Genomic DNA, 14,448 nt, shown 5'->3' with positions numbered 1-14,448 from the left:
CTCTATGACTGCTGGTATCATTGCTGAATCAAATGCCTTTTCGTAATCTATGAAAGCCACATAGAGGGGCTTATTATACTCTGCGGATTTCTCGACAACCTGATTATTGACATGGATGTGATCCATTGTAGAGTATACCTTCCTGAAGCCAGCCTGTTCCCTTGGTTGACCAAAGTCCAGTGTTGCTCTTATTCTATAGGTAATTATTTTGGTAAATATTTTATATAATACTGGCAGTAAGCTAATGGGCCTATAATTTTTTAATTCTTGAACGTCTCCCTTTTTGTAGTTTACTATAATGTTTGCATTCTTCCAGTTTTCTGGGACACTTGCAGTCGATAGACACTTCGTGTAAAGAGCCGCCAGTTTCCAAGCATTATGTCTCCTTCACATTTGATTAAATCGACTGTTATTCCACCTTCTCCTGCCGCTCTTCCTCGTTTCATATCTTGCAAGGCCCTTCTGACCTCATCGCTAGTTATAGGAAGAGTTTCTGTACCCTGTTCATTACTATTTCTAATGGAGTTATCCTGAGTCCTCTAGGTACTGTACCCGCCGCGGTTGCTCAGTGGCTATGGTGTTAGGCTGCTGAGCACGAGGTCGCGGGATCGAATCCCGGCCACGGAGGCCGCATTTCGATGGGGGCGAAATGCGAAAACACCCGTGTACTTAGATTTAGGTGCACGTTAAAGAACCCCGGGTGGTCGAAATTTCCGGAGTCCTCCACTACGGCGTGCCTCATAATCAGAAAGTGGTTTTGGCACGTAAAACCCCATAATCCATCCATCTAGGTACTGTACAGGTCAGTATAGAATTATTCCGCTGCTTTTACTACACCTTCGAGATTGCTGATGATATTACCCGGCTTACCTTGCATACATCTCGGTTTGTCCTATGCCAAGTTTCCTTCTCGCGGATTTCAGGCTGCGTCCATTTCTTATGGCTTCTTCAGTCCTTCTCACGTTATAATTTCGAATATCACCTATTTTCGCTTTGTTGATGAGTTTTGACAGTTCAGCGAATTCCATCTTATCTCTTGAGTTGGACACTTCCATTCTTTTTCGTTTCTCTATTAGATCCTTTGTTACTTGGGAGAGCTCTCTTGGGAGACCTCGGGAGGGTAGCAAACCGGAGACTGATATCTGGTTAACCTCCCGGCCTTTCCTCTTTATCTCTCTCTCCCTCTATTACCTACTGGTTGCCTTGGTGCCTTGCCTCCCACTTTAATTGCTGCCTCTGAAGCCTGCCTAGTTACGGTTTCATTCATTAGCTCTACGTCATCATCATCTCTCTGTTCTAAAAGCTGCATATTTGTTTGCAAGTACCAGCCTTAATTTGGTTGATTTTACACTTACTGCCTCTAGGTTGACCTGCTTCTTCTTGACCGATTTTGCTCTTTCTCTCTTCAAATTGAAGTGAATCCTAGCCCTAACTAACCTATGATCACTGCACTTTACCCTGCCTATCACTTCGACGTCCTGCACTAGGCTGGGATCAGCAGAAAGTGTGAGGTCAATTTCATTTCTTCTCTCACCATTAGGGCTTTTCCAGATCCACTTTCTGCTGTTACGCTCCTTGAATAAGGTGTTCATCATTCGAAGCTTATTCCTTTGTGCGAATTCTACCAGCATCTCTCCTCTAGCGTTTCTAGAATCGACGCCGTAGTTGCCAATTGCTTGTTCACCAGCCTGCTTTTTCACCACTTTTGCATTGAAGTCGCCCATAACTACCGTATACTCAGTTTGCACTGAGTATACGGTAGAACGATTTCTAAACGGTTCTGGCCTCGTAGCTCCGGAGTCGCACGTGCGCGGACGGCCGTGAACTCGGGGAGGCAAACCCGACAGGCGTATACAGACGACGGGGAGTGCAAACGGAAACCCGCGAAAACGAATATAAGCGCAAATGTAGAAGAAATAACTGGACGCAAACTACGACTTTTTTGTTGCCCAATGACAATCTGTATGTGATATTTGCAACTGTTGACGTTGTTATTTATTTCTGATTGTTTGCGTGTTACTGCAAACCTTCTCATCACTTTTTCTCTTCCTTTAGCGCTGCAAATTTTTTTTTTTTTTGGGGGGGGAGGGGTTTTCGTTAGAAAGTCAGCGCGAGGCATGTCGGTAGAGTCAGTTTAAGTGTATTTAGTATACCTCAAATGCCTGAAAACATGCTTGAATTATCCGAATTATCCGCGGTATACGGGTTTTGATGATCGCGGAGGTGGCACGGTATAATATTTCTCAATGGTTCTAACATCGTGATTTCGCAGTCTCTTGAGTGTGTATATATATATATATATATATATATATATATATATATATATATATATATATATATATATATATATATATATATATATATATATATATATATATATATATATATATATATATGTAATTTCCCTTTTCCTCATAATTTTATATACCTCAATTTCAATCGCAAGTAATTACCCCTATGCTTTCCCTGGCTTCATTGCCTCTTAGATTTGCATATGGTCACAATTATATAGTCAAAGTTGCAAAAAAAGTATATTTCGACGTTTATTAGCAAGGGTATTATGGAAAATCTTTCAACATAATTTAGTAGCGGCATAAATAAAGTGCGATTTTCCCGCCATACTTCATTAGCCAAAGCATCGAAGCATTCTGATTAAAGAAGCGGCTAAAACACTGATATTTAATCAATAACATTGTGGCACATGTGAGTGAAGAACTGAAGCTGTGTAGCATGTCTGTGTAGGAGGTGTCTCAGATCATCCTGAACATAGCCATCCCCAAAACATGCCGTGAGCGAACGTTGCGCACGTGAGTGCCTGGAATGCGCGAGGATGGCTTCTCAGGACGTGTACTTGTGGGGAACGCTAAGATATTTAGTGGTGCACATATCGAAGCTAGACTACTGTATTGAGTAGTTACCCCACAAAGCCCAATATATCTTTTTTTTTTCTTTTTGCTGCGCTAAGTCTGATACCTTGGAATTCTGATTTAAGCGAGGAACCTAATGCAAAGCCCATAGTAGCATTTTGGTAAACTCGAGCGAGATTACAGTTGTGGACAGTTCAGCAAACCAATAATAGTGAATTACCTTACTAATTAATTTTTACTGTAACATTTCATTGCTTTTTTGTACGAATGTACTTTACACGGCTAACAATAAAGGTGAACAGGTTCGTTTTATTAATGTGGAATGGTTTTAGGAATTTGTCGCGTTAAATGGGCATCTCTCGAATTGGCTACTACTTCTAGAATGTGACATGTACAGCCTGGAGCCATTCGCTGAAAGGCTAATTCATTAAATTTAGGTAAGAAGACCGCTATCCGACTCTGTCAGGAAAAACGGTCACTGTGCCCTGTGACAACGCGGTTCCTACGCTTGATTTTTGTTTCTTCTTTTGTGAACGCGATAGGACGGCGCCATAAACAGCAGCAAATGTCGACCACGCGCTGCGAATTCGGCGTTTGCGACAATGGTATCCATCGGTATGCTCCTGGCAGTTCGTATCAGGCACTGCCCGATAACCGCCACCGCCAATAATTCGCCGTCTGACACTGCAGTTAGATTTGTGATTAAACAAATAAAAATTGGGCAGAAACACTCAAGATTGCTTACGTGTGGCAATGCGAAAGCATTATACCGTTGGTAGACCTCGGAACGCCATGAACGCGCTCATGTTATACAGTCATGACGTGGCGCCACCTCCTCCCTTTTGGCTGCGCCGTCACGTGCCCGCACGCATATCGGCGTCTGGAGCTTGACTGTGCCTGGCGCTCGGACACGGCATGCACACAGCGTGCGCAGCAGGAATACTGGGGCGCTATGAACGCAAAGCTGTTGCGACATGTTTCTATTCCATTTCTGATACAAGCCTTCCAAGATGGGTGAAAGATTTTTCGATGGGTGAAAGATTTTAGGTCACACGTTTCGTCACCCACATGGCTGCGACGGGACGTGACGCACGCACTAGGCGCAGCCACAACTGTGTAGCTGCCGGGGTCATCGTGCTGGTCTCGCACCTCGGTGGCCTGGGCTCTATTCTCACCCAGGCCGAAATTCATCAAATTTTTTTATATTCAAAGAGAAATTTGACGTAGTCTGAGCACTTCTTGTTCTTACTCTTTGCGCCGTCGGCTATTTTTGGTACTATCTTTCGGTCATGCTGACTATACGACGCATTTCAGCTCAATGGGACATATAATCCTTTTGCATTAAAATATCCTCTTAAAATACGGGATAGAAAAGTTCGGGGCTGCGGTTGCGTGACGTACCGTACTGGAGCCTTCCCCAGCCCATGACGCAGACCGTGGTGCCCTGCGCCAGGTCCGAGTTGACGGGTGGGAGGACAACTGTTGTCAGAGACTCCCACGGCACCGGCTCCTCGAGCGTGAGCACGGCTATGTCGTTGTCGTACGTGGAGATGACGTATTCCTCGTGCTGTATGAATTTCAGCACGTTGCGCACCACATTTTGGGCGTCGTCGCTCGATGACAGGTTGTAGTCGCCCACGTTCACCGACAGCATGGACGCCGTTTTACTGCACGGGACAGAAAGGAAGACATGCAAGGAAATCGCGTCGCCATGTCATGATATCTGACACAATTTTAGGCCTGAATCGCTCGAGGATATGGGACAAGACACGAAAATGATCTGCTAGCCGACGGCTACTGGCAGGTGAAAAATAACATACGAATGCTTTAAACAGAAGCGAATAGAAAGCACGTCCATACCCGTACAGAATTCTCTTTGGAACACTTTGGGGACAGGTATGTGCAACAAAGTAATTAGTATGCGCTAATTAGATAATTAAAATTAGTGTAGAGCTTAGTTGTATTACCTCACGGAAATTTAACCACATGAGAGCAAGCTTGAACCGGTAGCTGGGAACGGGCGAACGAGACGACCGAAACGGGGGCAGATAGCAACGGCGGGTAACTGTGCCGTGAATTGTAAACCAGGCAATACGTCACTGACAGCAGGGGCACAGCCGGGGGGGGGGGGGCTTATGCGGCTTCAGCCTGCCCCCCCCCCCCCCCGAAATTTTTTCGTGCTGTCATGCGCCGCCGACCAAAACAACCCCCGGCGCCGGAAATCGTTCTAGATTTTGTCTAGAATGTCTTTTTCACACTTGAAAAGACATTCCACGTGAACATTGCAAACTCGGGCTGGCTTTCGCGGCAACGCCTATGCACCAGGAGTCGCATAACGTAAGGAGCCTCATCCGAGCACAAAGTTTCAAGGGCGTTTTGGTGGCGAGCGGGCTCGTCGCTTCATCTTGTGGAGGCCAAGTAATCTACGGAGTGCATGGATTTCAATTCCGAAACTTTATGGGTTTAAAATTCTCATAAACTTTTGATGTGAAAGGTGCATTGACATTTCTAAAGTCGGGCTTTAGATTTTCAAATCCAGAACTTTGTGGGTTTAATGTTGTTATAAACATTTGGCGCTAAAGGTGCATTGACGTTTCTAAAGTCGCACATCGGAACATACAACGAGACAAGCCAAGTCAACACACTATCAGACAAGTTGACAAAGCACGCAGCGAGGTCCGATGAGGGGAAGCGTTGTGGTGGTTAGTTTGTGCCGTCACGTCACAGAAAAAAAATATGATCATCTTGTTCCCCTGCGCCAAAGCATTCATGTCAAGACACTAAAGCCAGCAAAGATAACTACGTGCTTATTTATTTTTCTACTTTGACTTTTATTCGCGAGAACACATTGAGCCTGTTCAATTTTTTTGTTCTTGCTACCCTCGGGTTGCCAGAGCCAGGCGCATGCGTTTTTCTCGTGTTGCCCCGACCACCGCGCGGCGCCCTTCGGTGCGCGTTCGTTTTTGTCTCGCCGAGTGGATTTTCGCCTGGCGGAGTTTTGGACGCTTTCTGGCTAGCAGACGAGTGAAAGAAACAATGGTCGCTCGCCGCCATTTCTGCGGGGACTCGACGGATTGCAACGCGTTCGCTTGAGCATAACCTCTCCCAAAGTCTTGTCTCGCCGATGTAGGATACCGAGCAGTATGCGTATGATTCTCTGTGGGCCAAGCGTCTCACGTTTTCTTCGATATTCCTTCGGTAACCACATTAGGTGCTCAAAGTAAGCATTCGATTGTGGCCAACATGCTTTCCTTTGCGTTTTTTTTCTCATTTCGGTGACCCCGCCCCACACACACACGCACACAGAAAAATACATTGTTGCGGCGCAGCGGATTGCCGCACGGTGAAAGTTCGATTTCGTGACTTCTTTTGCGGAAAATAAAGAGCCACGGGACGCTTCAGTTGCCGGATACCCTTAATATATTATTGCGATAGCAATTATATGGACCCTCCAGGCGCATTCCTGCCGTCGCCGTCGCCCTCATGTTCCGTATAAAGTCCAACGGCGATAACATCGGGACCGCGCGCCGCATGCTGCATGAACGAGTGAAAGCATGGGGAGGGGGGGGGGGTGGCATGGGTGAGCCAACGATGGTGGCTCAAACTACCACGCCCAAATTTTCTGATCCCCTATTGCGAACTGTGCTTTTGTACGCCTCCGTCTTTTGTCGTATCCCTACTTTTCTTCCATACAGCCCAGACCTGCCGCCTTGCGAATTCCACAATTTGGGGCAATAGAAAAAAATAAACAGCTCAACGGAACCCGATTCGTGTCGTATACGATGACGTGAAGGAGTCAGTTACATACTTTTTGAAGCAGCAACCCAAAGAGTTTTATGAGACGGGAATCACGCGACTCGTTAGTCAGTGGGACAAATGTCTCAATGCTCATGGAGACTACTTTTAAATAGAGTGCCCCGTTTGTATATCATCCTGCCCGTCATGTATATCCTCCTTGTCTCAAGAAATGGGGCGCTGCTGTCGCCGACTCGGCTTTAGGCGAGTGACGCGCAGTTCACGCGGCGCTATAGCTTATAGAGTACACGAAATACGGATAAACTGTGCCGTGTGTGCGCTGTAAACATTCCTTTTAGCTGCGCTTAACTTTTACAATTGGCCTGAAATACGAGCTAACGGTCGGTACGGCTGTAACGGAGGCCGCGAGACCTACAAACTTCCTATATACGCGTATCCTGGGGTCGCCCGCTCATTATACCCTTCACGATGGTGGCGGTAACCCAATGCGCGCACGGGGTTGTCGGCATAATGGTATATGTCCACGGTACCAATCTACGTACTTACACTATATCTACATAACTTTATTGCTATAGTACACTGCGGTACGTTGCACATCTTACATTTCACGGCGAGGGCGGGAAAGGTACACAGTCTATTAAACCACCTCCCATGCCTACTCCCATGGCAAGTCCGAGGGCGGGTAGGGTCTGCACTACCTGGCCGAGGGCCCTCCCCTCCATAGTTTGTGCCTATTTGTCTATCACATATTTATAGTGGTTCACTTTCCTTCTATGGAGGCTCTTTATCATTTCACGGTTATCGTGCCGATGGCGTGTATTTCGCGTTGGGGGACGATATCTGACGAGAATTGAATGAAGAAACCTCAGACACGAGTTCTACACGATTCCATCGCGGTTCTGTATAGCCACACGCCGCAGACCGCTACCATAAATACCTGAGGCTATTGACTTCGTGCCAAATGTCCGCAAGCGTCATCGCAAGCGCCAGCCTTTCTTTCATCGCATTAACATTCGCCATCTTCTTTCCTTCAGTCTAGTTTCTGTGGGCTGTTCTCAGTTAACGGGCGCCTACCGGCCGTTCATCCGGATACAATCTTCCGCGCAGGCGATAAGGGAACGTGACCCGTATTTCAGAGTGGAGCGCTGCACAAGCGAGGTGCCGCGGTTCGATATTTGGACCAGCTCGCTTGCTTTCCCAAGGTACTGCCTCGGTTTCTCCCGAGAACTCCTCGAGCAGTTAGTCTGACCGCACACCGACCGATTTCAGTGGGAAATGATCGGTTGCTCCTTCCTTTAGAGATGCTAAGAATTTTCGTCGGAGTGCTTCGTCAGCTTCGTAAGTAACGCTCGTAGCCAGCTCCTACGTCGAACAACGCTGATCTGAAAGGCCTTGTCGCTAGCTTTTGTTCATGAAACAAACACGCCGCTTAGGTTTACGCAGGCTACTGTCCTGGTCAAGTTTGACGTCTTCGTGATTCCGTCTGCCACTTAAACGCAATATTTGTATGCAGTTTCATACTACGAAAGTAAGAAAAGGTAATTCTGGTGAAGCTACGCTGGTGCTGTTTGCTAGAAACGAAAGGAGGGAAAATTTTAGCGCGTTTCATCGGTCAGCAACATAAACAACAAATTGCATTGATTAAAATGTTTACCGTGTCTCCATCTGAGAAAAAGCCTACAATACGAGCAATATTTTATTAACAGCGAAAACACAGGCTGTATCTCAAATAGAAGGACGCTTTATGCCGGTATTTCAAACGCACTTCTGGCAGAGTGCGCTAGATACAATGCGACGAAAACGAAAGAAGAAGGATGCCCAGTGCTTCGAACACTTTGTTAGACAACTCTTGCGGCTTTTGAGTCATTAAAAATATCAGCGAAACGCAGGAGTCAAGCCTATAGGAGCAATGTTCGCCGCTTAATATTTAGAGACAGACACATTCACCCGCCGTGGTTGCTTAGTGGCTATGGTGTTAGGCTGATGAGCACGAGGTCGCGGTATCAAATCCCGGCCACGGCGGCTGCATTTCGATGGGGGCGAAATGCGAAAACACCCGTGCACTTAGAGTTAGGTCCACGCTAAAGATCCCCAGGTGGTCGAAATTTCCGGAGTCCCCCACTACGGCGTGCCTCATAATCAGAAAATGGTTTTGGCACGTAAAACCCCATAATTTAATTAATGGACACGTTCAACTCGGATTCCATCAATTTCAGTAAATGTATCGTTGAAGAGGAAGGCTGTTGTGAGCGAAGACTGGCGACTGAGGTCGGCACAATCACAAGAGGATGTAATGGATAAAGTATGCCAAAAGAGAAGTGCACATCAATAAAAAAGGTGGTGTAAGATCGAGACAAAAAAATAAATAAGTCACTTTTGTCAGCCAACAAAAAAAATATGCGTGGCTCTGCTGACACCAGAAACCAGTGGAGCGGGGGGAAGGCCAGTAAAGTTGTGCCAAACCGTAGACAAGACACACAAGCGCTGGAAACGCATCCCTACGGCGTCCGCCAAAGCCGTCTACTACGGGGTCCGCGATTCGCGTGGGCAACGCCATAGTAAACGCCGCGGTTGTCTCCACTCTGTACGGTGTGGCGGGCGAGGAGCACATCGAGGCACCCTAGCAGCCGCCGGAGAAGAACGCCCCTCCTCCCTCGCCTGATCCCCCTGCCTCGCGCGTCACAGGAGAGGGCACGCATCAGGGCAACACCTCCTCCTAGACAAAAAGGCCTGAGTGCTCGGCGAATGACGTCACGGAGAAGAGGCCAGCGGCACGATCGGGGATACGGGTTGAATGAAGGGATCGCGGCTTGGTTCACCTAGCAGCCGTATGCTTTTATTGACCACTCCACACTTTTTCTTCAGTCGAAACTGCGGAATGAGCAGCAGGCACCTTACAAAGCATTTATTTAGAGGCACAGATACAAAACAGATACATGCCAGCAGCTTTCTATAGCGTCGCGCTTTGTCGTCTTTGTAATGTACGCTTGTTCCCACATTCTTACACTTGTCTTATCGACACATGATACTGGGATCCAGCTAGCATCCTGTACTTCCCGAAGCGCTCCTCCAGACTGTCGGTCTGGATCTTTCCTAAAAGGACGTACGAGAACTTGAGCTCTTCGAAGCAGTACTTTGTGAACTCCACTAAAGCATATGTTGTATAGTCGATAGCGGCATGGGTCTCTCTTGTTAACGTGCCGCTGTCCAAATTTTTGCTTTTCCACTCTTCCAACCAGGCGAAAAGATTGCGCAGGAAAACAATCTTGATATCATTTTCAGAAGGAAGCACTGGTTCTTGGAACTTGTCCAGCAGCCTTTTTCCTTTCGAAGGGGTTTTCACGTTCACAATCTTCCACCATTTTACCACTATCTGAATGAAAGTGGCAGTACCCTCAAAAAACAGAAGGTTGTGCTTCATCCCAAGGGCTCGAAGGGCCTGAGGAAGGCAGTCATTGAATATCTGCAATGCCAACTTCACGGTCTGTCTTTCAATGTTCGATGGACAGAGAGCCTTTCTTGACAGGCTGTAGCCATAGCTTAACAGCCTCTCGGACTCCACGTTGTGCAGATTTCTGACTGTAGCAAATGATGCAGAGATCATTTGCTGTTTTTCAGCGAAGTCTGGTTTCAACTCGGGAAAGTATTATAGAAGCACTTTTGGTCGTTTTTCTGGTTCAGCCATTTATTGCGTATACACTTGAGTATGTGTACCGGGTCTATTACAAAAAAGAGTGGTATTTTGGGGTTCGATGGGTGAGCGTAAACAATTTGTTTAGAAGGAGATGACGAGAAGTGAGACATAGCCTTCGCGTTGATAGCATTGTTGTCACTTACGACACAAACTACCCTGTACCCAATCTCTTCCAGTCCGCATATTACTTTCCTCAGCAAGTTGCGCAGATCTTCTGCGTCGGCTCTTTGGACAAGGACGATGTGAGCGACTTCCTTAAATTGGCACAAGATGCTCTGCACCATAAAGACAGGCGCGCTAGTTGATGCAGCTGAGCTGTTCAGAGCAGCACCGGTAATGTTGCCTCCCTTGTAGTCGAAATAGTGATTGATGTGAATTTCATCCACTATCATAGTCACAAAACGTTGGCGATCATTCAAGTCGGTGATTCTTCCCGACATGTACCGGAGGAATGATTCACTCTGATCTTCGATTTGAGGATTCATGCCGTTCGATGAGCATACTGAACGAATGGTCACTGGGTGCGGGAGAGCCATGCGTCCGGATTCGCGTATATATTTGTATGCATGAGGTGATACTGTGAATAGTAGACAGAAAAATATCATGAAGTCGGCTGAGTAACGCCTCAGAACTTTCTTCATTGAGAGTAGCTTTAACTGCTCGCTAAGGAACTGTATGACATTGGAACTGCCATCTGTGGGCGAGAAAGACAACTTTTCAAGCAGCAGAAGAATCTGCTTGCATATGTCTTCATTACAGGATTCAGGAGCATTGTGTTGTCGTCTCCCTTCCGTCCTTGTCTGCTGGCGCTAAATATGATGTCAATTTACCAACACGCCCAACAAATGGCAATGCTAGGATTCAGGACTTTGAGGGAAGTAGGCACTGCTATTCTCAGTGCTTTCGAGTAGAGCCATCACCGCTTTCTTGCTGTTTGCTACAGTTGGAACGGGGGAATCCGTGCCCACTTTCGTTATCGGCGTCCTTGCGAAGTAAACTGTCATGCCGAGGTCGGCTTTTACTGCAATTGAATATTTTATGCATGGAGCGTCATCTTCAGTGATGTGCAGTAAAATTAGTCGTTCGTTCCGTTCAATAGCGTGCCAGAACGTAGACTTCTTGCTTGTTATAAATTGCATCAGGTCTTCTAGATTTAGAATCTTATCCACTTCCTTCTCCTTGCGGAATGCTTCAACAGACGCTTCACACGCCTTCTTCAAAGAAGCAGCCTCAAGACGCATGCGCTTGGAATTATGATCCTCCCTCGAGGTGCTTGGCTTCGAAAGATAAGGTGGATATTGAGGGAACTTTGATGGGACTGCGCCTGGGCGAAGACGCAGGCGTGAGAGTGGTGCAGTGACGGTGTGCCCTGTAAGGTCGCCGAGGTGAGAGACCTCCCGCACGATGTCGGCCTCAATGAAGTGAAGTTCAGAAACCTAGAAGGAAGGTAAAAGTTGTTCTAAATTTTATCCTAACATTCCTGATTTAAAGGCACTTTCTGTAATCCCTTACAAACATTTTTATAGAAAGTCTATAGACAGCCTATAGATGTCTATAGACTGTCTATATACTATCTATATTTTTTTTTGTAAGGGATTGAGCAATTAAACTTCGCGTATTTTTCAAAAGTAACTATTTAAAGAAGTTCTGAACATCTTACCCTGGAGTGCGGTGATACAATGAAGTCTGCACGTGTTATCGCCCTAATCCAGGCACTCTGGCCTTCTTCATCTTGCGGAAACTTGAAGACGTGATTTTTCTGCCCCGATTGTTCCGGCAAATGGGCACGCAGCACTTATTAGGCATATCTTGGCATGGCACTCCACATTCCGGGGCAATGAAGACTCGCGGTACACACAATCGCAAGCACAGCACAAGTGTTGAGACTGCATGCACTGGTCACATCTAGAAAAAAATGTGCGTTCGGAAGCACGCGGCAGCATGGCTGAGCATGCCGGGACTTGTTTAACCATGAAGCTATTCAAGGAGCGACAGGGCTCCTGGAACTAATCGAATTGTTGTCGCCGCCATCGTCGCCTCGGTCTTCTCCGAATAGTCGAGGCTAACTATTGTATATCTTCCGCGCTTCATTTTCAACACGTGTGCGCCGCTAGTACCTTCGCAGAGCGCTGCACGGAACTTCTATGTTGGCCTCTTCTGCGTGACGTAGCTCAAGGGGAGAGGGTCAGCCAGAAGGCCTAAAGTTCTCTAGAGGGTGTTGATCAGGGCCGCGTTCCTCGGTCGCGTGCGCACCGCTCCTTCTCCCCCGCTAGGCTCCACCCACACTCGCCGCGTGGCTATGCTGTGCAATGCTGTTTTCATACTCTGCTTTCACTCTAGCTCAGCACTCTATCCCCCAGCTCGGCAAAGCTGCGCACGTCAAGAGAAACCCAGCGAGGTTCTAACAGCTCCACTGTGAAAGAAAAAGTGGCAGTAATATGGACCGTTTTATTGAGGGCGCCGCCATTTTGCGGTCACAGCGCCGCCTATCGTCCGACGTCATGCTGGTATGTGGGATCGCGTTGGAGGGTGCACAGCGAACGTGCTGTAGACGACGAGTGGCAAGTTATCGCGCTTTTCCGAGAGGTGTCAACAAGTTGTTTGGATAGGGAAACTTCTTAGCGTGTCGTCACTAAGCTTTTAGCTTCGGTATAGCCGCACTATCGAATGGCGACGGGCCTAGAGGCGCTCCCGCAGCTCTGCCCACGATCGAAATAGGAGGTGAGTCAAGTCTGAACATTGTCGATACGTAACGCATACATGTAACGTGTAATTACTGTATGTCTAGCCTTGAACTCTACTAAGGTATTACTCAGGTGACAACAATCAGAGGTGTCTGCATGTGTCATGCGGTGTGCCGCACCAGCGTACATCCTAATCCAGGTAACTGCAAAGCTCCGAGGAAACATGTTTTGCTAACTTTCGTGCTCCTAAAATTTTTCGCGGTACGATTTTCTAAACATCGTTTATCTGGCCCCCGTGCATCAAGCTTTACAAAATCACGAACTGTAAAATAACTCAATCGAAAGGGCTATCAACACGAATAAAGTGAGCTAATGATAGTGGCCGCGAATATGACACGATCAACCAGACGCACGCGACGCGTTGAAAGATTATGCGCACTCTTAGGCCTCAAATGGTGCCGGTGCCAAGGGCACTTCGCCTACACGAGAGAGCTAAAAAAGGAACCACTCTTTGCAACAGCAACTTTATTTTCTGCAATAAAACCGCGCGCGATGAGCGGCGTCGGCAGCTTGCCGGCGACACTCGGAAGCACGGGAGAGCCCGTGTGAACTATAGGGTTGGTCGGCACGCGGTAGGCATTGCTTTGGTTGCAGAATGGAAAAGAACGCACCTTCACTTCTTAGTCGGCACGAACTGTTTTCATAATACGTCCTCGGTCAACTTCTACCAGAACGTTGGTTGCGAAGCATGGTAATCTTAAAGCACGTTTGAACAGAATAATTTAAATGTGCCCGAAGAAATAGTTAACTTTATCAGCAACAGTTGACCGACTCGAATACACGCCTTTCTTTGGTATCACAGTTTGAGCATGGGTGCCGTGTTCCGAGTTCGTCGCCGATCGCTCACTGGGAACAAAACGTTGCGAACATACACGCGATGGCATCAAGCCCTTTCTGTTAATGCTGGCGGCAATACAAAGCGGACGCTTCTCTGCTATCGCAGCGGCGGTGTCCACGAATTCGCCGTGGCTGAAGATGCACTTCACGCTGGCTCCCGAAAGTTATTTTTATTTTATTTGTTTATTTATTTATTTGTACATACTGCAGCCCTTTGGGCTACTGCAGGAGTGGGTATGAAAATCAGAACAATGACAAATAACAAAGGCAATATGAACAATACAGACGCAATGAAAATAACTACCTATTCAATGGTCGCTAAAAATAAGTTTAAACGCAGAAAACGAGTATTACCAGGCAAAGAATTGCAATATTTGATAACACGGGGAAAGAAACTGTATTTAAAAGTGTCTTTACGGGGCAAAATAAGGTGCGATGTTTAGGTGATGGCGACTACTAGTATTGGATGGTTTAGCAGGAGTTAGACAACTATCTGATGAAATCCGGCAAGAGGAGTTAATAACGCAATGCAGAAACATTAGCGATTCCG

General features: G+C 46.9%; 1 protein-coding gene and 1 pseudogene across 1 annotated transcript in view; both read right to left on the bottom strand.

Moving 5' to 3' along the window:
* Positions 1 to 14,448, bottom strand: part of LOC135916173 (trypsin-1-like) — a 94,462-nt gene that overhangs the window by 13,326 nt on the left and 66,688 nt on the right. The window contains exon 5 of the mRNA XM_065449439.1: positions 4,269 to 4,534. Within this exon, the coding sequence (XP_065305511.1) occupies positions 4,269 to 4,534 (266 nt within the window). The remainder of the gene's footprint in view (positions 1 to 4,268; positions 4,535 to 14,448) is intronic.
* On the bottom strand, positions 9,625 to 12,123 carry LOC135916459 (uncharacterized; annotated as a pseudogene).

This window comes from Dermacentor albipictus, chromosome 1, assembly GCF_038994185.2.
Source record: "Dermacentor albipictus isolate Rhodes 1998 colony chromosome 1, USDA_Dalb.pri_finalv2, whole genome shotgun sequence".
NCBI lineage: Eukaryota > Metazoa > Arthropoda > Arachnida > Ixodida > Ixodidae > Dermacentor > Dermacentor albipictus.
The sequence above is the reverse complement of the archived record's forward strand: the minus strand, read 5'-3'. Positions and strand labels throughout refer to the sequence as shown.